The 21,915-nt window shown below is 41.9% G+C and overlaps 2 protein-coding genes across 2 annotated transcripts; one reads left to right on the plus strand and one right to left on the minus strand.

The window, feature by feature from the left end:
• Positions 1-16: 16 nt before the first annotated feature.
• LOC9266109 (transcription factor TGAL1-like) lies at positions 17-6,808 on the minus strand. The gene is made up of 11 exons (NM_001404770.1): positions 6,256-6,808; positions 5,224-5,327; positions 4,926-4,999; positions 4,614-4,817; positions 4,033-4,107; positions 3,891-3,950; positions 3,504-3,581; positions 3,363-3,414; positions 2,741-3,012; positions 1,015-1,263; positions 17-467 (listed from the first exon to the last, which is right to left on the minus strand). The coding sequence occupies exons 1-11, from the start codon at positions 6,357-6,359 to the stop codon at positions 321-323; spliced, it is 1,419 nt and encodes a 472-aa protein (NP_001391699.1). The 5' UTR covers positions 6,360-6,808; the 3' UTR covers positions 17-320.
• Positions 6,809-18,800: 11,992 nt separating this feature from the next.
• Positions 18,801-21,607, plus strand: LOC4327560 (calcium-dependent protein kinase 2-like). Its single transcript, NM_001409135.1, has 8 exons — positions 18,801-19,562; positions 19,656-19,799; positions 19,894-20,046; positions 20,138-20,253; positions 20,367-20,534; positions 20,656-20,783; positions 20,877-20,976; positions 21,098-21,607. Exons 1-8 carry the CDS (start codon positions 18,917-18,919, stop codon positions 21,188-21,190), a joined length of 1,548 nt encoding a protein of 515 aa, NP_001396064.1. The 5' UTR covers positions 18,801-18,916; the 3' UTR covers positions 21,191-21,607.
• The last annotated feature ends 308 nt before the right edge of the window (positions 21,608-21,915 follow it).

Genomic DNA, 21,915 nt, shown 5'->3' on the forward strand with positions numbered 1-21,915 from the left:
ATGGTTTCTTTGCAAATTGTACCCTCCAATATAATCACTGGATAAGCTCTAAAATTATTCTGCAAGTATTTACATCCCCACTTTTCTCAAAAATGTTACAAATTTGCCCAACAACTCATCATATGATGTCATATACAGACTACAATATGCATTGAACATTCACTTGAAGACATACATGGAAAGATAGTGATCCGAGTCTGTCACCAATACATGAACATTGTGAAGAATCTAGGAAGTAGGGAATACCTCAATTCCTATCTGATATAACACTAGAGATACATTACCTAACAATATCCTACTTACGAATCAATTCAATTTATTTATTCCCTTGGACGGGCGAGCCAAAGAGAACTCAGGGCACGAAGCCGGGAGAAGTAGTCACTTATTGCAAGTAGAGCTCGTGCTGACTGGCGAGTGGTTAATATGCGCTGCATTTGCTGAAGAGTCTGAAGCCGCAGATTATCAGCCTGCAGATAAGGCATCGTTATAGTTCACCAAAAGTTACAATTTGCAACAGAAATATACATTTCTCTATGTCTATTTCTTGGTATTCCGTTTAATGGTTATTTTCCCTTCTGTATTAGTCAACACAGAAACATGTCTATTTATCTTTTTATCTATTCCCAATGTATTTATCCCCTACTTTGACAAATTTCAATGCAATGATTGCTTAAAAATAAACTTGTTTTGGGACAAATGGGAGGGGCTGAAAATGATCATGTTCTGGGACAGAGGGAATAATTAATTAATTTTTAGACAATGAGCCAATATAATTAGTGATGAGAGAGAGGTTGCAATCTCACTTTTAACCCATATTTGCAAAGGCATGGATCTAATTAACCCATTTAATTATGTGCATTAGCACCAGCTAGAACAGTCTATTGAGTACAGAAAAGGTGCCACGTTAGTTGTCCAAGTACAATGCATGAGCCAAATAGATTGCACAAACCAACTCGAACAATATTGAACAAACAAACCAGGTTATAAAATAGGAGGTAAGCAAATACAAGTTACCTGCCGTAGGAAGTTTTCTAGGGTACCAAGTTTCCCCATAGCCATTGCCATTTGTCCCATGTAGTTTGCAACATTACCAGAAGATCCTGCAGGGCCGAGAGATCCTGATGCCAGGGTCTCTGCAAGCGACTGTTGTAGTGCTTCCATCCCTTGAGAAAGAGCATCTTCAGCCTGTTGGGAGGATTGTTGCAGGTTGGCTATGCCAGCAAGCTGCTGCTCTGTAAGAGGCTCTAATTGCCCTGCCAGTAACTGCAGCAGAAATGTTGGTATAAAAGGAACTAGATGTCAGTCATCTTGAATTTGTTACGAACTGTGTGGATAGGGATAACTAGATTGGTGAATTCCACAAAAGACTATTTTTTTATAAAAGAAAAGGGAAAGCAAAGCAAAACAATATAATATCTAATTAGAAATGTAGATCGTGAGCTTTTCTAGCTTTCAAGTCGGTCAAAAGTCATGAAGGCAATTATTTAATCACAAAGACAAAAAGGACCTGTTTCGAGTGCAACAAATTTCACAAGAAATAGTTCATTTCACACAGAAATTGAGCGAGAAAAATTCTCTTATTCCAAACAGAGCCTAAGACAGTTTTGAGGCTATCTCAGGTAACACAGTTTACTTCAGGGGAATTCTCTTAAAAAATTCTCTTTCAGATTACTTCAGGGGAATTGCAAAGTGTGAGGTTATCTCAGGTAACACAGTTTTGTTTTGGGACGACATGTGGAATGACCAAATTAGGAGCATCACTTACCCACATCTATGTGGCCATGCCATTGCCAGAAATGATTCCTTGGCTGTCACCTGTGCTAAACCTTTTGAGGATTGTTTTAAGTTGCCACTGACCCAGGAAGCTTACACAGAATTTCTGCTGCTAAAGGGAGAGCTGGATGCTCTGTCCTTAGCAAGTCAGCAGGGGGATAATTGGAGTTTTATATGGGGCAGGAACAATTACACCTCAAAAGCTTTTTACAAGTTGAATTTTGCATCCACGCAACCTCCCAGACCTTTCCGATGGATCTGGAAGAGCAAATGTGTGATGAAGATAAAAGTTTTCATATGGCTTCTTTTCTCTGATAGGCTGAACACGAGAGACATGTTGGACAGGAGAAAATACGCCCCCCTAAATGCTGATCTTACTTGTGTCTTATGCCCTTTGCATGACAGAGAAACTTTGTCTCACCTGTTCTTTCAATGCCCTTTTAGTAGAAAATGTTGGCAGAAGCTGGGAATATCTTGGAACACTTCTCTAGAATTCTTTCAGAAAAAAGGATGCTGGTGCTAGCAAGATTGAGATTTCAGAAAAAAGGATTCTTGGAGATTTATTTCATTGCGTGTTGGCACATTTGGAAGCAAAGGAATGGAAAGATTTTCCAGAATATAGATCCTTCATTTGACAGCTGGTGGAATTCTTTTAAGCATGAAATTCTTCTACATATGTGTAGGATGAATGATGATCTTAGACAATTGGTTTCTAATTGGTTACAAACTTTATAGCTTCTATAGGGGGTTGTAGCCTTTTGTATTTTTTCTTTTTTTCCCTGTAAAAACTTTGTTGGCTTCTATAAAATACACTACTGGGCCATTGCCTGGTAGTATTCCTTTCAAAAAAAACAGAGCCTAAGAAAAATATTGGATCAATTAAAATAATATATATTCAGGTCAGCATTTTGCCTCCGGGTGAGGCTTCAAAATAAGTAGGCGCAATATAATAATAGTATATTCTTACCTTAAGAAGCTCAGATGATCGGAAGCCACCTAGCCACATGAAGCACCTCTCAGCAGGGGTTTTCCACATTCCCGACAGCACATGAAAAACGTCTGCTTTGGCTGCCACACCCTTGAGCTTGAAAATTTCATTGTAGTGTGCCATAATACTATCAACTGTACTTTTGAGATCATTATCACCAGCGTGTGCATTAACTGCAGCCCTCAACTCATTTATATGTTTGTTATGCTCCTCCAACCACCGTGCATACTCCATGTCAAATGCCAAAGCTCCTACAGATTAGAAAACATCAGTACATTACCATAAAAAGGCATTGGCAGTATATTGGATACTTAACAATGAGCAACTGAAACTAGCTACCATGATATCTACAATTTGTTATTATACCTAAAGAAGTTTTTTTTTCTTGCACAAGACTCTTAAGTATAAAGTAGTGTATCGTGATAGCTAGTCATAGTTGGTCATGTTCGTGTCTATCTTCTTCTCTCTTTATTTGTCTCCTTTATCCCAAGTAATACCGAAGAAAAATGATGATTAAAAGACACATGATAAAATACAACAGACAGCACTGCTTATATTAACCAACAATTCTAGAAAAAGAGAAAAGTCAGTACACTATTACCATTTCCACTCGCTGAGTGGGACTGATCACTCGATGTTGATATAAAAATGCCCTGAAGCACATGTTGGACAATTAAACCGAATACATGTTTATCTCTTGAAACTTCTGATAAATCCTGCAAGAAAAATATTGAGCTTCTACCTGTTGACGAGCCCGCTGAAGCTCTTGCTCTATCTGAGTAAGTTTCAATCTGCTACTCTCAAGGTTTTGGATATATGCCTGCAGAAAATAAATGATGAAACCATACAAAGCATCCAAAAGAGCACAAACTGAAGAAAAAGGGCTAATTTTTTTTAAAAAAAAATGCTTATCTAATCTACAATTGCAAATACTATCATGGTTTAGGACAAGTTTATAGGCTACTAATGGAATTTCAGGGTAAAAATAATCCGTAACACACTACTTAAAGAAAGTAGCTTGTTAGACAGGAGATGATGAAAGAAAATATATATGTAGCTCAGTAGAAGTTCAAATTCAACAACAATATCAGATAAAACATTTCAAGATCATACAAAGTTACAAACACACCTTCTTTCTTAAACGGCTTTTCCTAGCAGCTTCACGATTTTGGGCAAGGCGGCGAAGTGTCTGTTGAGAAAGAGTCATTTACTTTGAATGGTGGATTGCATGTATGATCAAAGCATATTGTATGTGGTGATACAGCGCATACCTTATGATCTAGTTTGTCCTTTGACCTGTCACTAGAATCAGAAGCAGTGGGAGCAGCTAACTGTCCTTGTTCAAACTGTTAAGTATATATAGCCAATAAATCGATATGATTGAGTATAAATTTAGCATTCAACCCCAAAAAAGCATAAATAAAGTGAAAATAATACAAAATAATTGAAGTGGTTGTGTTAATGGGAAAATTCAATTATTTACATGATTGAGGATCAATGTACATATACTAAAGCTTCCACATGCTCCAAGAATGTTATAGGCAGCATGCAAGGATTAGTCTAGGGAAGGCAAAATCTACAAGTAGTGCTACACTGAATTGTTTCATCAGCTAATCTGAACTCAATGGCACATATGAAGTTATGAACCATCAGTCCTTAACACATAAAAAATCAATCGCCACATGCATATAATAGTAGAATTATAAAGGCTGTACCTATCACAAATTCAGGCAATTCTTTACAAAGGTATTTGAAAGAAAATTCAAACATCCCAAACCTGGTATGAACAGTTTTAAACAAATTCATATCATCATGATAAACAGTAATTTCAAAATGATAGGCGTCTTATTACCATCTGATTCCTCTCATCAGTGTCTGGATCTGTTGATGTATCAGTCCTTGGACTTGTATCAGCAATAGTCGACTCCCCCCAATTCTCAACGTTACCAGTCCTTATAGTTACCAAATTCAGTTGTGCTCCCTTTTGTGGGACCAGTGTCTGAGGGTCAACTACTGTTACTGTTGCTGTTGTAGTAATATTAGACGGAGAAATAGACTGCAACCAGGAGGGAAAACTGCATGAATTCCTGGTGTGGGTGGAATTTTACTTTATAAAAGACCATCAGATCTGTCATGAGGAATTATCCGTTCATGGCCTGCATACCTTTACATAATTCTCAAATTGGAGGGGGTCATTGATAATGGTATGAGCATTTGACTTCAGATTGAACAAACCATCTGGAAATAAGAAAAATAAAGCAAAAGTGTTCAAGCCACAGGCAGTCGACAGAAAAGGTATAGGGGATTTTTATTGACATTAATGGTACAGCATTGTAGCTGTGTGCAATGTATGGTGAAAACTCCATTGCAGAAAAGTAGAAATGACACAGTTGAAATTTATAAAGCAAGAAAACAACATATGGAAAAAAGGAATTCTCTAGCATATTTGATTGCCAACATACTTGTACTGAGATTAGCGAGATCTTCTATTCGGAATCCAGCAGACTGCGCAAGTGCCCCAAAATCAGTAACTTGAGTAGGTTGCACGTTGTTCAAATTTGTATGGCTGAAAAGTTTTGTACACCAGATCAGTTACAGAACAGAAAATAGTGAATCTACACAGCAAAAACTTACATATCAAATACATCCTATGAGCATCACACAATGTCCATTCAACAACAGTCAATGGTGCAACCTATCATTTCTTTTCCATACAAGAATAACAGCACACCATTCAGTTGCATTGGTCGCAAACTTGCATGCCCATTGCATGCAGTAGCAGTCAAGAACCCAAATTTGTTCAGACTGCAGAGCAATACAAAAAAAAAGGGTTCTTCAACATCTGTTGATTAAGAATTTGAAGATTATGACAGAAACCTGGCATAGTTCAGCAAAAGTCCATTTTCCACCACAATGTGTCACACTCCCTGGTCCATGCTTCACTCTATTATGAGCTAACCCAAACTATGCATGATCAAGCCCAATCAGCATATCCTGTTTACCCTTTTTGGAGATCTGGGGCCTACCATAGTGGTGCTAATCCAGTGTCCTGGTTCAGAACATATATAGTACATAGGTGGTCCAGTGATCAGTGATGGGCCGCATGGCTACTTAAGGTCTTTGCACTCCACAAGCATAATAAGAACAAGAACAGCAGCAACCAAAAACCTAGACTAAGGAGCAGTACTAAAGCTACTCCACTCTCTAATCATTACAATACTTGAGCTAAAGGGCACCACTCCACTCATCGACAAGAGCTAATCAGCTGAAAAAGCAGTCAACTTTTTTTTCCCTGGAAAAGCAGAATGAGCAATCATCCGCGATCCATGCTCGATTAACAAAACTAATCAGCAATCAGGGGATCATACTCACTCAGAAAAATAACAAAAAAAAAGAAGCTAAGACAAGTAAAGACACAGCACAGAGCATGCAGAAATGAGCAGGAGAATGGGAGAAGAGAAACCATCAAGAAATGGAGAGGCAGGTGTGCGTACATGGCGTGCTGAGGAGCCGCGAAGCCCGACATCCCGCCGCGCGCGTCCGCCGCCGCCGCCGCCGATGCTGAAGCCGCCGCTCCTCCTAGCCTACCACCCTCCATCTCACCACCAACAGCAATCAACACGCGCCATGGCACTCACTCTGAAGCTCTCCACGCCTCATGCCACCAACCAACCAGCTCGCTCAAGAAGAAGCACGGATTCTGTATCTCTCTCCAAGATAGCCGCCGCCACCAAATCAGCAGCAGCCAAAAAAAAAAAAACAAGAACGCTAAAGCGCGGGGCTGTAGAAAATGGTCAGGATGTTTGCACGGTCGAGTAATCTGATTGAGCTATGAGGAGGGGCGAGGAGGTGGCGTGCTGAGGAGGAAGCAAGCGCGCCGGCGGCGAAGGAGAGGAGGAGATGGTGAAGTGGGGGGAGAGAGACCACCACCTCACCAGCAGGAGCAGCCAGCAGAGCACACGGCAGCAGCAGGAGCAGGAGCAGGAGCAGAGGAGGAAGGAGGAGGAGAGCTTGAGGTTGAGGTTGAGGTTGGGTTGGGTTGGGTGAGCAGAAGTGCCTCGAATTCCGGGCATTTTATAATGATTTCTTGGTTTTGCGAACACCATTGGAGGAGGAGAGGAGGAGGAGGAGGAGTGACGTTTGGACCATAGCAATCTCTAGGCGGGACCGCGGGAGCCATCCTCTGCCACCTCACCCGTCGTGGGCTACTATGAGGCTGATCATCATCATCACAAGTATAGTACAGCAACGCACACGAATTCAAATAAGGCTAGAATACGAATCAAATGCTACGAAAAATATGGATCGCAACCAAATACTACTCCGTCCAGTGATAAGAATATGATGTTTCCAGTGATAAGAATATGATGTTTTAGATATTGACTTGGCCGTTTAGAGGGAGATTGGATCGTACGCAAAATTAAAGATTTACCCTCTCGTACCAATAACATGTGGATCACCTACATCACGAGAGTAAATCCTTAATTTCATTGGACATATCGTCAGATTTTACTCATATAGATGTAACTCTGATCACTAAAAATCTTTGCAAAACCCATATATAATAGAAGTATTTTTTTTTCAAAATAGCTCTACGTATCATCAATACCTTTGACTTTATTTAAGCGTGTACTAGCATGCACCTACATAGATGTGTCATATGTTCGGGTTCAAACTCTCACCCATTCTATTTACGGGAATGCTAGGGGACAGGATACCGTCTCCCAACGGGATAGCCTCCTCCACAACGCGATTCTTATCCATACATGCACCAGGCCTGCTCACTCGCTGCCGTCGCAATCCCCCACCGTTGCCACGCCCGTCCCCCGTCGCCTCCGCCGCTGCTGCGCCCATCCCCCACCGCCGCTGTCGCTGCCCCCCCTCCCCGCCGCCGCCGCGCCCACCCCCCGTCGCCGTCGCCGTCGTTGCATGGAGCCGACCACGCGTGTCGGGGTGCTCCTCCCCTAACAGGATGCCCAGCTATATCTAGTAGGAATCACTTGATACCTGGTAGGTATCATCCGATACCTCGCAAGTATCACGCGATATATGGTAGAAATCGTATGATACCTGACAAATATCACATGATACCTCGCGAGTATCACGCGATACGTGATAGAAATCGTCTGATACATGACAGGTATCGCATGATACCTCGTGAGTATCACGCGATACGTGGTTGAAATCGTCTGATACCTGACAGGTTTCACATGATACCCCGCGAGTATCACGCGATACGTGGTAGAAATCGCATGATACCTGATAAGTATCACATGAAACGTGTGTAGAATCGTCTGATACCTGATAGGTATCACACCTGATACATACTCGGGATCATCCTGTTGTGTAGAATCGTCTGATACCTAATAGGTATCATATCTGATACCTACTTGGGATCATCCCATTCGAAAACGGAATTCCGTTAAATAGCAGCCCCCTTCTATTTATTTAATATTAGGTCATTCCCTAATATTTATTTTTTTTTTATGTGTCATATGTGTGCGTATGTGATCCTACATGTACTCGACAAAATATACCAATGTACTCTATAGTATTTCAAAGCAGATACAGGCCCATATAAATAGGATGGCACTGCTGTACAGTACAGTTGAATACTACAGTACGTCAGTACCGTTCTTGCGCTGTGTTGTGGATCGGAGTAGTAAGTTTTGCCCAACAAGGCGCCAAGTCATGCACTGGCATGGAGTAACAGAGTAACAGAGTTTAAAAAAAAAATTGGAGTAACAGAGTAGTAGAGTTTACAATCTCATCGCTCCCCTACAAGTCTGCAACCGATTAGAGCATCCGCAATGGTAAAGTAAGGTGCTGTCTATAAAATATGTACATCTCAACAATAGACTAGATTAATAGTAAACCATCTCAATAGTATGTCTACATGGGTATCTATAGCTCTCTCATGCATTGTCTCGTTTTTCTCTATAGACTATCTCTAAATTAGTAGATAGATTTGCTCTCTCTCTTCATTTAATATCTTCCATGTAGGAAAATATGCTGACATGGATCTCTTGTAGAGAGCCTATAGATAACCATTGTGGGTGCCCTTATAAGCCGCTACATTCTATAAACAATAAAATATTAATTTGTAAGTAACTCTTCTTATACAGGGGAATTTGCAAATTTACCACTAGTTTTTTTAATTTTGCAAGGGTGCCACTCGAATAACAGTTTGGTATTTTTTAAATTTTCTAGTGGCATTCTTGCAATAACGATTCAAAGTAGTGGTAAATTTACAATTGCTCCTTTTATATATTTGTTCTTAGCTGTATGAATGAAAAAGTAAATTATGCTTATGGTATAACAACTTGATACGTGGATGCGATTTAGTACGAGAACTGAAGAATTGAACATCTGAATGCAACAACTTAACGAATAGGTGTATTCTAATAGGAGAATTTGACATTTAGTTTTTCGGTGTAGCAAGTTGGCTAAGTATGTGCTTGGTTAACGAGTGCTATGTCTTTTCACAATGTCAGTATATGCTATTACATGCAAACCTACTATAATCTTTAATTTAATATAAGAATTCTGTTGATCATCCAATGTGCAACACCGGTTTGGAATTTTTTTTTCTCCACCTTCTCAAATCTAAAACGGAAACACAAAAAATTGTACATAGTAAATTTTAACTGACTTTTAGTTAATAGAATGACAAAATTTAAGTATGTTCATATAATTCTACCAAAGTATATTAGCAAATTAAGTAATTAAAAATTGAATGCGTATAGAAAAATGTTTGAAATAATTAAGTTGTTAAACTTTTTAAGTTACTATACTAAAACCGTACCGTACCACCTTGTAAGTTGCTTTGTTGCGCATATACGCTAAGTTATTAAGTTCTTGCACTTAATTGCACTCATCAACTAAGATGTTTTCCTAGCACGTTCTCTCAGGTTTTCTATTAAATTATATCCACTTATCAAGTTGTTGTACTGCGAATGCAGTTTACTCCGAAAGAGAAAATATTGAAAAATAAAGTATAATGAAAACTCTGAATTAAGTTTTAATTTTTTTAATTTTCTCGGCATCTTATAGGGTGAAAAGCAATCGACGGAACTGATAAGTTTCAAATTAAGTTTGTTCCAACGATAAATGTGATCATTTTTGTATACTAGTACGTAGCAGTATACTGTACGAATTAGCTTACCCTCAGGCCTCAGCAGAAAAAGGGCCGAGCGAGGTGCAGCACAGCACAAAGGATCAGGAGCATTGGATTCAATTTTCTTCACCTGCGCTTTGAAAATTCTCAACCAACCGCTACACCATTTCCAAGGAGTTGTTAAATCCCTCGTTATCTCTTTCAACTAACCTCCTCGGGAATCGGGAGCACACCCCAATTTTCAATTTATCTATCATATCTTTTCACGTCACAGTCAGCAATCTCAGTCTAGTTTCATTTTTATCCAAACACCACAGCAAAACAAAAACAAATCAAAATCAAAAAAAGTTTATTTCAAAAGCTCTTAAACTTTTCCCCAACTACAGCTCCAGCTTTTCGAGCTCAACCTCGTGCTGTCTCCCTTTTGTTTTCCAGCTGGAAGTGACTCAGAAAAAGGAGTGTCAGTCTCAGTGTGATCATCTGTTGGACTGAGCAAGTGAGCATGCATGCCGGCTGCTATCCATGCTAGGGATGTTTAGCTACAGGAGTGTAAAAGTTTTGGCATGTCGCATCAGATGTTATATAGGGTATCGTATTGAATGTTCAGACACTAATAAAAAAATTAATTACAAAATCTGTTAGTACTCCCTCCGGGCTAATAATAATTGTCGTTTTGGATAAGGACACGGTCTTCGAAAAACAACTTTGACCATTATTTTTTATTATAATATGTATATAAATGTTAACAAATATATGATTTTATTAAAGTATTTCTTAAGACTAATCTATACATATGGTCACCATATTTCAGAGACAAATATTTTAGAAATTATTCATAACCAAAGATTTAAAAGTTTGACCCCACTCTTATCTAAAACGACAAGTATTATCAGTCCAGAGGGAGTAAACCACGAGATGAATTTATTAATCCTAATTAATCTACCATTAGCAAATGTTTACTGTAACAACACATTGTTAAATCATATAGCAATTAGGCTTAAAAGAGTCATCTCGTAAATTAGTCGCAATCTATGCAATTAGTTACTGTATTTTTTAGCCTATATTTAATTCTTTATACATGTGTTCAAACGTTCGATGTGACATGGTGAAAAATTTTGGAGTGGGATCTAAACAGGGCCTAAATTAAAGCAAGTATAATAGCATACTATAAGCCAGCTATAAACATATTTTAATAAGATAAAAGATGAGAGAGAAGAGCAGCAAGCTACAGATTTGTAGCCAGCTGCAGCACGGCCTCTAAACACAAAGTATGTATAACATGTAGGATCATGTTTTAATAGTCTAGTATATTTTTTTAGGTAACTATTGTATGAATTAATTATTAAATTAACTATACTAGATGATTTGGAGCTAGTAGTTGGCTATACTATTAAACTTGGTCTTAACCTCGTCGTGTCCATCGACGGAGGACATCCTGACCGTGAGACCGTCCAACGCCCCAATCCGGTGGCGCGATCACGAGATTCCGTGGGGGCCGAGGCTGCGACACATGGGGAGTCGGGGACCCATCTCGGAACGTGACCGGGTTCATCCGGGCCGTTCATCGCCATGGGCTCACTGTTCTTCAGGCTAAGCTCGCAGTGTCAGGGGTTTTTTTTTCTAAAACTTTGGTGAAATTTTTTTTTCAGTTCGAGCTGTCGTTCTTACATGGAGAGAGATATGGAATAGTAGGACATAATTATCTTCTGGCTTATAAGCTGCAGCCAAATTTTAAATTTTAAAATTTATTTTGGAAGTTGGTTTTAGGGTTTTATTCATAGTTTATTTTCTAACATCTACTTTTAAATTGCTAAGAACACATACTGTACAAAAAGTTTATTTATAATTTTTTTAACTTACAGATAAATAATTATGATTATAAGTATAAGCGAAATAATGACCGTGCAAGTCTGGGCGTACTGCTGTTGCACGCACGAGTGGTGGGGAAGTGGTAAGACGTCGCTTTGAAGTTTGAGGTGTCGAGGCAGCCTTTTTTCCTCGAGAGGATGATCTAGGTAGATGAAGATTGGCTTGTTTTCTTCTACTTTCTCCGAGTACTTATCCCTCTTATCCTTTCCTGTTTGTATATGTTGTTGTTTGGCTTGGTGCAGCTGCCGCTATCGCACTTTATTTGAGACTTGCCAAGAGCATCTGAGGTGAAGTAACAAGATCTCTTTGCCTTTGCCATTGCCATTGCCATTGCATCCCCTTACGGGAGAACAAAAATGTCATTTTAGAAATCAAATTGCAATAGAGGATTTGGCTTTTGAAGCCACCATTTTGGAGTATCAGCAATGATTGTGCTGTACGCTCGGTACAGTTTTGTGTGTTTTTCTGGTCATGTCATGTCTCGTCAGGGGGAGGAACTCAAGATCAGGGCATGTGCGTGCTTCGGCCCATTTGCTGAAATCTAACAAGATTTGGCGAGCACATGGTTGCTAACACAAGATTTGGCAAGCACATGGTTGGTAGAAGTACGTAAGACCGAATTACGAACTCTTCCTCCTGTGTTCTGTGAACGCACTCTGTTCACCAGCTGCTTCGTCCACGGCACAATCGAGCCAGAGAAGCCGTGCTTTGCTGTATGGACGCAGCCATGCAGGTACGCACGCGATCCATCGCATTCTAAAGCATTGGCCGGCCATTCACAGTGCGCACACGTGACGTGTGGCAATATTTATCCACGTAGATAAAGTGCTTGTCTAGAGGAGAGAGGGGAGTGGGGACCGTGACTTTCCCAGATTCGCGTAACCAACATTGGCTCCCAAAACCTCGTGAGCCCCGGGCTGAGCCGCCCCTCCACCGCCGGTGCCGTCGCCGCTTCAGTCGCCTCTCCGCCCGGCTGCCATCGCCTCTTCGCCCAACTGCCCCGCCGTGGTGGAAAAAGGGCTAACATATATAATAGATTAACTATAAGGTTAGCTACAATTTTCTTTTCCTTTCTCTATCTCTCACTTATATATTTAATGTATTTGTTTTGGAGTCTGTATTAAGCTAGCTCTTACATGAGAGCCAACAACCTTAAATTTTTGTTATGATCTCTCTTCTCTACATAAGTTTATAGCTCACTATTATAGCTCACTGTTATAGTAGTAGGTTTATAGCTCACTATTATACTTGTTTTAAGAGCATCTCCAAGAGAGTGGCTATTTTTGACTCTCCAAATGTCCTATTGGCAACTTGCCAAAAATTTAGAGAGCCAAATCCACGTTTCACTCCAACAACATCTCCATTACACTCTCTAATTTAATATTGGGTCCCATATGTCAGTCTTCGTATGTATTATGTTGTTCTTCACCCAATTTTGTCCTATTCTTCTCCTCTCTTGTCTGCAATGTGGCACGGGGATGGAGGCGGCGCGGGCTGGTGGGAGCAGCGACTATGGCAACGTCGAATCCATGCGTGCGAGGCGACGGTGATGACAGATCCACTCTTCGCCAGCCTCGTCTTCCTCGACAGCCATTCGCCGTCGAGCCGCTCTCATTTCCTTGCTACTTCCTCGCGCCGCACCCTTCCTCCCTCACCGTTGTGTCGTCTCCTCCGCTCCGCTCGCTGCACCGGTAGGCCATGGTGGTTGGCCCAGCGGCGGTGGCGAGCACAGGCTGAGGATGCGAGTGAGCGGCAGCGGAGGCGCTTGACCCGGCGTCAGCGTCGAGCATGGGCGGAGAATGCGAGCGAGCAACGGCGGACAACGACGAGGCAACGGACGGCAGCGGCCTCATCAGCAGTTGACGGCGCAACAAGGGACAGTGCCGGCAGAGGGGAGGCGTCGACGTGGTCAAACTGGGAGGAGGGGGAGGGCACTTGATCTAGACTTGGAGGGAGAGAGAATACGGGAGGGGAAAAGGAGAGGGGGAAAAGGTATTGGGCTGACCAAGATTGGCAAGGCAAGTCTGTTAGAGTGTGTTTTTTTCCAAAATTACTAAATTTTCACTTGGAGAGAGATAGATAGACTGTTTGAGATGTTCTAAGTGAAAGCAAAAGGACTTGAATTTAAATTAATCTTAACATATTTTCAACATAATTCTCTTTTAACATTAGCTTTTTAAGTCGCTACAAATAAATATATAAAAAATTACCTATAAATTAACTTTTATTTACTAATAAGTCATTTAGGGAATATGTGCAACCAATAAGGCTGTTAGACTACTCTAACTCCAGACTTAGGCCCTCTTTCTTTTAACTTGGGATTATTATAATCTAGATTATTGAGTCAGATTACTATAAGCTAGGTTGTTATAATCTGTAGTAAAATAAGCGATTAGTTGTTTCTTTCCTAGATTATTAGAGCCTAGATTATTGGGTTTGCAAGTCTAAAAGGGAGTGGGGTGGTATGGTGGATAATTTTTCACCCAATAATTTAGAAAAAGCTCACATAAATGAGCTTATCAGATTATAATAAGCTGGGCTCTAGATTATAATAAGCTACTTCAATAAGTTGTCTGTTTCTTTCAGCTTACTCCCAATAATCTGGATTATAATAATCCTAAGCTGAAATAAACAGGGCCTTAATAGTGAGATGCACACCGTATGATTCTGACCCAATATCCCGTGTTTATTCTTCAATACGCTTATAATATTTTCTGTAAAATGTTTGGAGACACGTTTCTCCTTCCAAATCTCGTTCCGTGTGTGCTCTGTGCTGTGCATGGGGGAGCGGGGAGCCCAAAACGGGGGCCGTTTTCTTTGCAGTTGCTGCCGGGCCTCTGCTCTGCGCTTGGTGGCGTGCGGCGTGCCGTGGCCAGCCCACCCGCACCCGCGCGTGCGGGCGAGGGATCTTGGGGGGCTCGGTGTGCACGTGCCGGCATTCGCAAAACCCCCGCCTCTGCTGCCGCGCCGCGGACTAATATGAGATTACGCACACGGAATGATCCGTCCATGTGATGTGAGGCGCAGCGGCGCTCCGTTCCGTTCCCTTCCTGTCGCTAATGTTAATTAAGGGCTGGATTAGTGGTAGCTTAGTGCACGGTAATTAAGGTGTAATCATGGGTTACTGAGACTATAGTGAGGCTATCGCAAAAAAAAAAGAAAGAAGAGAGACTGTATAGTGAGGCCGTGAGCAGTAAGCTCCTTGGTTTGACGGCCCATACCGTGTGGCCTGTGCAATTGTGAGTGGACCCAATGACCCAAATGTGGTCCGTCTGCTTCGGCTTCTAGGCCCATAGGCTGAAAATAAGGCTGATGGTACCTCAAACGGCCCACACGAACTGCTATTAGTCCATCCCTCACTATAGACACTCCAAAATATAAAACCATTGAATTGGTTGAGATACATCATCATACTATGAATCTGGATAGATTCCCTATCCAAATTCGCGGTATTATAATGTATCCTATTCAGGATCAGGTTGATATATTTTGGAATGGAGGGAGTAACATATACGAGTAGGTGTCAACAAATTTTCTAAGAGAATTTAGTTGATTTTTCATGATGTGGTATACTTTGAGATTTATGTATGAGTAAAATACATGACTGGTCCTTAAACTTGAGAGGGGGTGTCATTTATATCCGTAAACTTGAAACTTGCACATCTAAGTCCATCTTCTTTGTTTAATGAACCAAGCCGATCCAAGCCTTATTTCACCGGGGATGACCACTAACGTGGCACTCCATGTAGGCATAACTTTTGCACTCAGCCCCCTCCGCGTCTCGGCGTGACAGTAATGTTGTAATTAGCCCTTGTTGCTATAGTGCCATCCCGAAATCCACAAAATCCCTCTGCCCCTCCCATTTCCCCCAATACGACGCTTTTGGGGGAGGGAGAGGCGAGTGGGTGACACTGGGGATCGTCGGCAGTGTGAGCTGATTTGGGCCCAATTTGAGCTGTGCGAGTAGTTGCACTTGATAGGTTGTGCGCTGTGCAGATCCCTTGTCGGCGCGAATCCACACTTCGTCCCCTACCACCGCTACCTCATTGTCTCCCACCACCTTCAAATGCTGTCCTCATTGTCGCAACCCTAGCCATCGGGTGGAATGGGAGGGACAAAGGAATTGGGGACTTTGTGGATTTCGAGATGGTATTGTTGCAACAAGAGGCCAATTGCAAAATTACTACCACGCTGAGATGTGGAGGGGGCTAAGTATAAAAGTGATGGCTGAGATGTGGAGGGGGCTAAGTATAAAAGTGATGCTTACGTGGCATCACATCGGTAGTTATCCATGATCAAATGAGGTTTGGACTGTCTTAGTTCATTAAACTAAGATGATAGGCATAGATGTGTAATTTTAAGTTTATGGATTTAAGTGACACTCCCTCTTCAACTTTTAAGGAACGATTATGTATTTTACTCTTTATGTGTCATCAGGCCTTCTATTCACTGAAATTTGTTCATGGGCGTACTAAAATTACTCAGGCTCAATATGAGCTTCAAATAGGCCGAAGTTAGCATGTGGGCCTGTTGTGCCGGCCCTAGCAGCAAAAACTTGTACAAGCCACGTAAATCATATGTTTTGTTCTTACAGTGTATAATTGTAATGTAATTTTCAGTTATTATGACTGTAATATGCATTTGAACTGTTATTTGTTTTGTTTTCCTCCTGAATCAAGGTTATACTAATTTATTTTTCCTAATCAAGTTGCGAATTCTTTTTTTTCTCATGTGACTCCTAATGACATCGGGTATATTACTTGGGAGCGTATATTACACCAATAAATAGTTGATGTGATGAATAACAACACGTCATGACTGTTGGGTGCTAAAAGATCTAGAAAATAGACCATGCATCCGGATGCAAGTCATCTGCACTAACGGTAGGGAACACTATTTGCAGGGGTGTTTAGATGGGGCTGCCCATGTCACATCGGATGTTTAGACGCTAATTTAGAATATTAAATATAGACTAATAAAAAAACTAATTTCATAAATGAGAGCTAATCTGCGAGACGAATTTTTTAAGCCTAATTAATCTATAATTATCAAAAGTTTACTGTAGCATCACATTCTCAAAATCATGGCGTAATTAGACTCAAAAGATTCGTCTCGCGAATTAGTCCAAGGTTATGGAATGAGTTTTATAATTAGTGTATCTTTAATACTCCAAATTAATATCCAAACATCCGATGTGACAGGGACTTGGAATAAGTCCATGTAAACCAAACAGGCCCTCGAGTCTTGTGCTACAGTGATCTAAGCTACTCTCCGTCTCTAAATAAGCGCAGTTATGAGTTTCGGTGCCCAACTTCAATCATTCGTCTTATTTAATTTTTAATAAAATACTAAAAAACATAAGTCATGCATAAAGTACTACCTATGTTTTATAATATAATAACAATAAAAATACTAATCATAAAAAAATTTTAAATAAGACGGACGATCAAAATTGGTATGGAAACTTATGGCTGTGCTTATTTTGGGACGGAGAGAGTAACACAATGGTCATGTTCATGTACTGTAGCAAGTGTGTTCAACAGTGACAGATTTTTAATGTCGATCGTATTTTACTGCAGCACACTGGTTTAAACCGTTGGATGAAGATCTAACGCATCAAAACATGAGCTATTAATGTAGGGTTCTGTAGCACCTATATATTTTTTCCTTCAATGCAGAGGTGCCCAATCTAATCATTTACATGAGGTAAAGAGTGAAGCGCATGAACAAAGCCCTAAACTCTGAAAATACATTCTCAGATCTCTGAACTTATATTAGGTGTCATGTAGGTTCACCTGTACACTTCACTCTAAGGTAAATGATACCTGCTCGATATCACATTAGATAGAAGATCTCCATGTTTAATAATGAGATTTGAAAATTTGAGTGATTTTGGTAAGAAAATATGTCGCATTTTCTACAAATACTCCCTTTTTAGAAATCAATCGTGCGTTGCAAAGAAGGCCATATCAAAATTTGTCATATTCTAATGTCATGTTGTCCATGTTAACGATTCCTGTGATTAAAAAAAAGTATGAAATGCAATAATCGTCTGACACAACAATGCCTTGGACAACTTTTCAAAATCAATTTCTATTTTGGAATTTAAAACTTTAATTCGAAAATGTTTTTTAATTGATCCCATTTTTTTTACAACTGATAAACCACAAATTTTCTCTTCCTTTTTTTTGAAAAAAAAGAGGAATGGATATGTGCGAAACATATTGAGAGGATTTTCGTCGCGTCAACTTATATACGAAAGTTAATTAATGGGCAGAACATTTTCTACGACTATTTTTTCTAGATACTTTTCCTCCATCAGCTATTAAAACTTCTTTTACCTATAGCATTTTATCACAAAAATGAACGATTATAATTCGTTCGTGCCTTTAATTTGGACTCAGTTGGTTTGTTACTCCCACGAAGAAAACTTAAAATAGCTAATACCATAACAAATACTACTCCCACCATTCCAAAATAACCTAGGATGAGATTAGACCCATAATAAGAGTGTAATTACACAGTTTTACATTTTGGTACATTCATAATTTTTAAGATAAGTCTAATCCTATTCTTAGTTACTATATTTTAGAGTGAAGTAGTTACTTCTTGCATCTCAAAATATAGTTACTCCCTCCGTCTCAAAATAATTTAACCAAGAACATGATCTGACATGTCCTAGTATAATAAATTTAGATAAAGGGTTATCTAGATTCGTTATACACTGACAAGTCATATCATGTAATAGGTTGAGTTATTTTGGGATGGAGAGACTAAATACTACAACGGGAAATTCCAAAACAAAAATGTCCTAAAATTTCCACTAAAAAAATAATATCCTAAAATTCAAAAAAGGAAAAACGAAAAAGAAAGAGGAGAGAATGGGGGTGAAGAGGAGAAGAGGAGACGATGACCTTTGGTTCCCGCCATTTCCTCCCAACCCATCCCCTCCCCATGGGGCTCCTCGAAGCTGGATCGGAGGCCGGGAGGCCCGTACACCACCCGACGAATCCACCCCCTCTATACAACTCCTCCATCCGCCACCCTCCCGCCTTACGGCTCCGCATCCCCCACCACCACACAGACGCCCAACGTGATCGACGCGCGCGCGCTCCCCCGCGGCCGCGCCGCCGCCGCGTGCCCGGCTGTCGTCGTCGTCGCGCGCCGCCATGGGCAACTGCTGTCCTGGCTCTGGGGATGCGGAGCCCGCCTCCTCCGACGCCTCCACCGGCAACGGCTCGTCCTCCTTCAAGGCCGGCGCGTCGCCGTCGTCGGCGCCCGCGCAGAACAAGCCGCCGGCGCCCATCGGGCCCGTGCTCGGCCGCCCCATGGAGGACGTCCGGAGCATCTACACCATCGGCAAGGAGCTCGGGCGCGGGCAGTTCGGCGTCACCTCCCTGTGCACCCACAAGGCGACGGGGCAGAAGTTCGCGTGCAAGACCATCGCCAAGCGGAAGCTGTCCACCAAGGAGGACGTGGAGGACGTGCGGCGGGAGGTGCAGATCATGTACCACCTCGCCGGGCAGCCCAACGTGGTGGAGCTCAAGGGCGCCTACGAGGACAAGCAGTCCGTCCACCTCGTCATGGAGCTCTGCGCCGGCGGCGAGCTCTTCGACCGGATCATCGCCAAGGGCCACTACACCGAGCGCGCCGCCGCCTCGCTCCTCCGCACCATCGTCGAGATCATCCACACCTGCCACTCCCTCGGCGTCATCCACCGCGACCTCAAGCCCGAGAACTTCCTCCTCCTCAGCAAGGACGAGGACGCCCCTCTCAAGGCCACCGACTTCGGCCTCTCCGTCTTCTTCAAGCAAGGCACGCACACCTCCATTGAACTCTTTCCTTCCTCTCCTCAATGGCGCATCGACCTGAATTGAATTCATCCGTTGCCGCCATTGTTGATTGCAGGAGAGGTGTTCAAGGACATCGTCGGCAGCGCGTACTACATCGCGCCGGAGGTGCTGAAGCGGAGCTACGGCCCCGAGGCGGACATCTGGAGCGTCGGCGTCATCCTCTACATCCTCCTCTGCGGTGTTCCTCCATTCTGGGCTGGCAAGTCATCTTGATCTTTCCTCCCATCCATTTCGTCGAACACATCAACGGCGATGTGATGACTGGAGGAGTTAATCGATCTCTCATGTTTCAGAATCGGAGCATGGCATCTTCAATTCCATCCTGAGAGGGCAGGTGGACTTCACCAGTGACCCATGGCCACGCATTTCAGCTAGCGCCAAGGACCTTGTCAGGAAGATGCTCAACTCCGACCCCAAGAAGAGAATTTCAGCCTACGAAGTCCTCAGTACGTGCCTCTTCTGGTTCTCCATTTTGCATCGTTTCATTTGGGATGTTTGAAATTTTAACTAACAATGCAATTTTTGGTTGTTAATTAGATCACCCGTGGATCAAGGAAGATGGAGAAGCACCTGACACGCCGCTTGACAACGCTGTCATGAACAGGCTCAAGCAGTTCAGGGCTATGAACCAATTCAAGAAAGCAGCGCTAAGGGTCTGTGATTTTGTTTCCCCTTTCAGCAACTACACTTCTGATCTACGAACAACCCACCTCAGCTTCTTGTTTCTCACTGAATCCGTTGGACAAAAAAAAATATAAATTAAAAGGTCATTGCTGGATGCTTGTCGGAGGAAGAGATCAGAGGGCTGAAGGAGATGTTCAAGAGCATGGACTCTGACAACAGCGGCACCATTACCGTCGATGAGCTGCGCAAAGGGCTGTCCAAGCAAGGGACCAAGCTCACGGAGGCCGAAGTGCAGCAGCTAATGGAGGCTGTAAGTGTGCACACTCTCTTGGGGGCTTTGGCTTTTCTTTGTATCCGAGTTGTGATCTGCTACATGGTATAGGTGCAATGCTTAATCACTGCAATGTTAAATTTTGTTGCGAAATATTCAGGCCGACGCGGACGGGAACGGAACCATCGATTACGACGAGTTCATCACAGCGACGATGCACATGAACAGGATGGACAGAGAGGAGCATCTTTACACCGCGTTTCAGTATTTCGACAAGGACAACAGCGGGTAACTACTGCAGATTCTCCAAAATTTGATGCAAAAATTACACAAGAGAGCAGTCAAATTCTTTATTTAAGATCTGTGCGTGTACCTCTGCAGCTGCATTTCGAAGGAGGAGCTCGAGCAAGCGCTGAGGGAGAAAGGTCTTCTCGATGGCAGAGACATCAAAGACATCATATCAGAAGTCGACGCCGATAACGTAAAATCGCAGCAGATTCCTTTGCTCTACAAATCATTTCTAACATTCTACAACACGAGTGACACGGCAATGCCAATGATCAATGTAGAGCTGACTAATTTCGCTGGAATTTTACCTGCAGGATGGAAGGATAGACTACAGCGAGTTCGCGGCGATGATGCGGAAGGGAAACCCGGAGGCCAATCCCAAGAAGCGACGGGACGTTGTGATATAGGAGAGGAGCTTGACAACAAAACAAAAACATGATCTTCATCATCGATCAGTTTTGGCATCGAAAAACATTTGTCACGACAGGTTGCACACACACACACACACTCCAGAGGAATTGCTTGCTGCTGTTTCATGGCATGGTATTACATGCACCTAAAATGATGAAATTAATTGGAAGGGATGGTGAGCAGGGAGCCTTGCTATGTGTCAACGTTGTGAACACAATGGGTATGATGCTTAATTTTCCTTTTTGGTGTTGACCCAAACTCGATCGTGTTAGAACTGTTCGTATACACTTCTTTGTTTAGCGGCCTCTTGGTGTTCGACGGCGACAATGATAAGCCGTATGTTCTGATGTAAGATAAGAGATTAGCATATGGCAATTGGGCACGCGCTAATTGATTGGGCACTATATTTTTTTTACTCTTGTATACACATGAATACTTAAATACTGTAGAACGATAAGCCGTTCCAACAGAATAGTTGATGTCATAATGACGTCAACATGATACCTAGATATCAGTCTAGTATATACAAGGTATCGTGTTGATGTCAGCTATTCTGTTGCAACGGTATACTATTACGTAGTCTCCCTTTACTGCATCACTAAGTAGCTATAATTTGGTCTCCCTTTGATTGATGATCGGATTGACATAAAATAAACTATCATAAAAAAGGATCACATGCTACTTAGGCCACTACGTTTTCATTTCCCTTGCTACCTCCGGT

This window comes from Oryza sativa, chromosome 1 (genome assembly GCF_034140825.1).
Source record: "Oryza sativa Japonica Group chromosome 1, ASM3414082v1".
Taxonomy (NCBI): domain Eukaryota; kingdom Viridiplantae; phylum Streptophyta; class Magnoliopsida; order Poales; family Poaceae; genus Oryza; species Oryza sativa.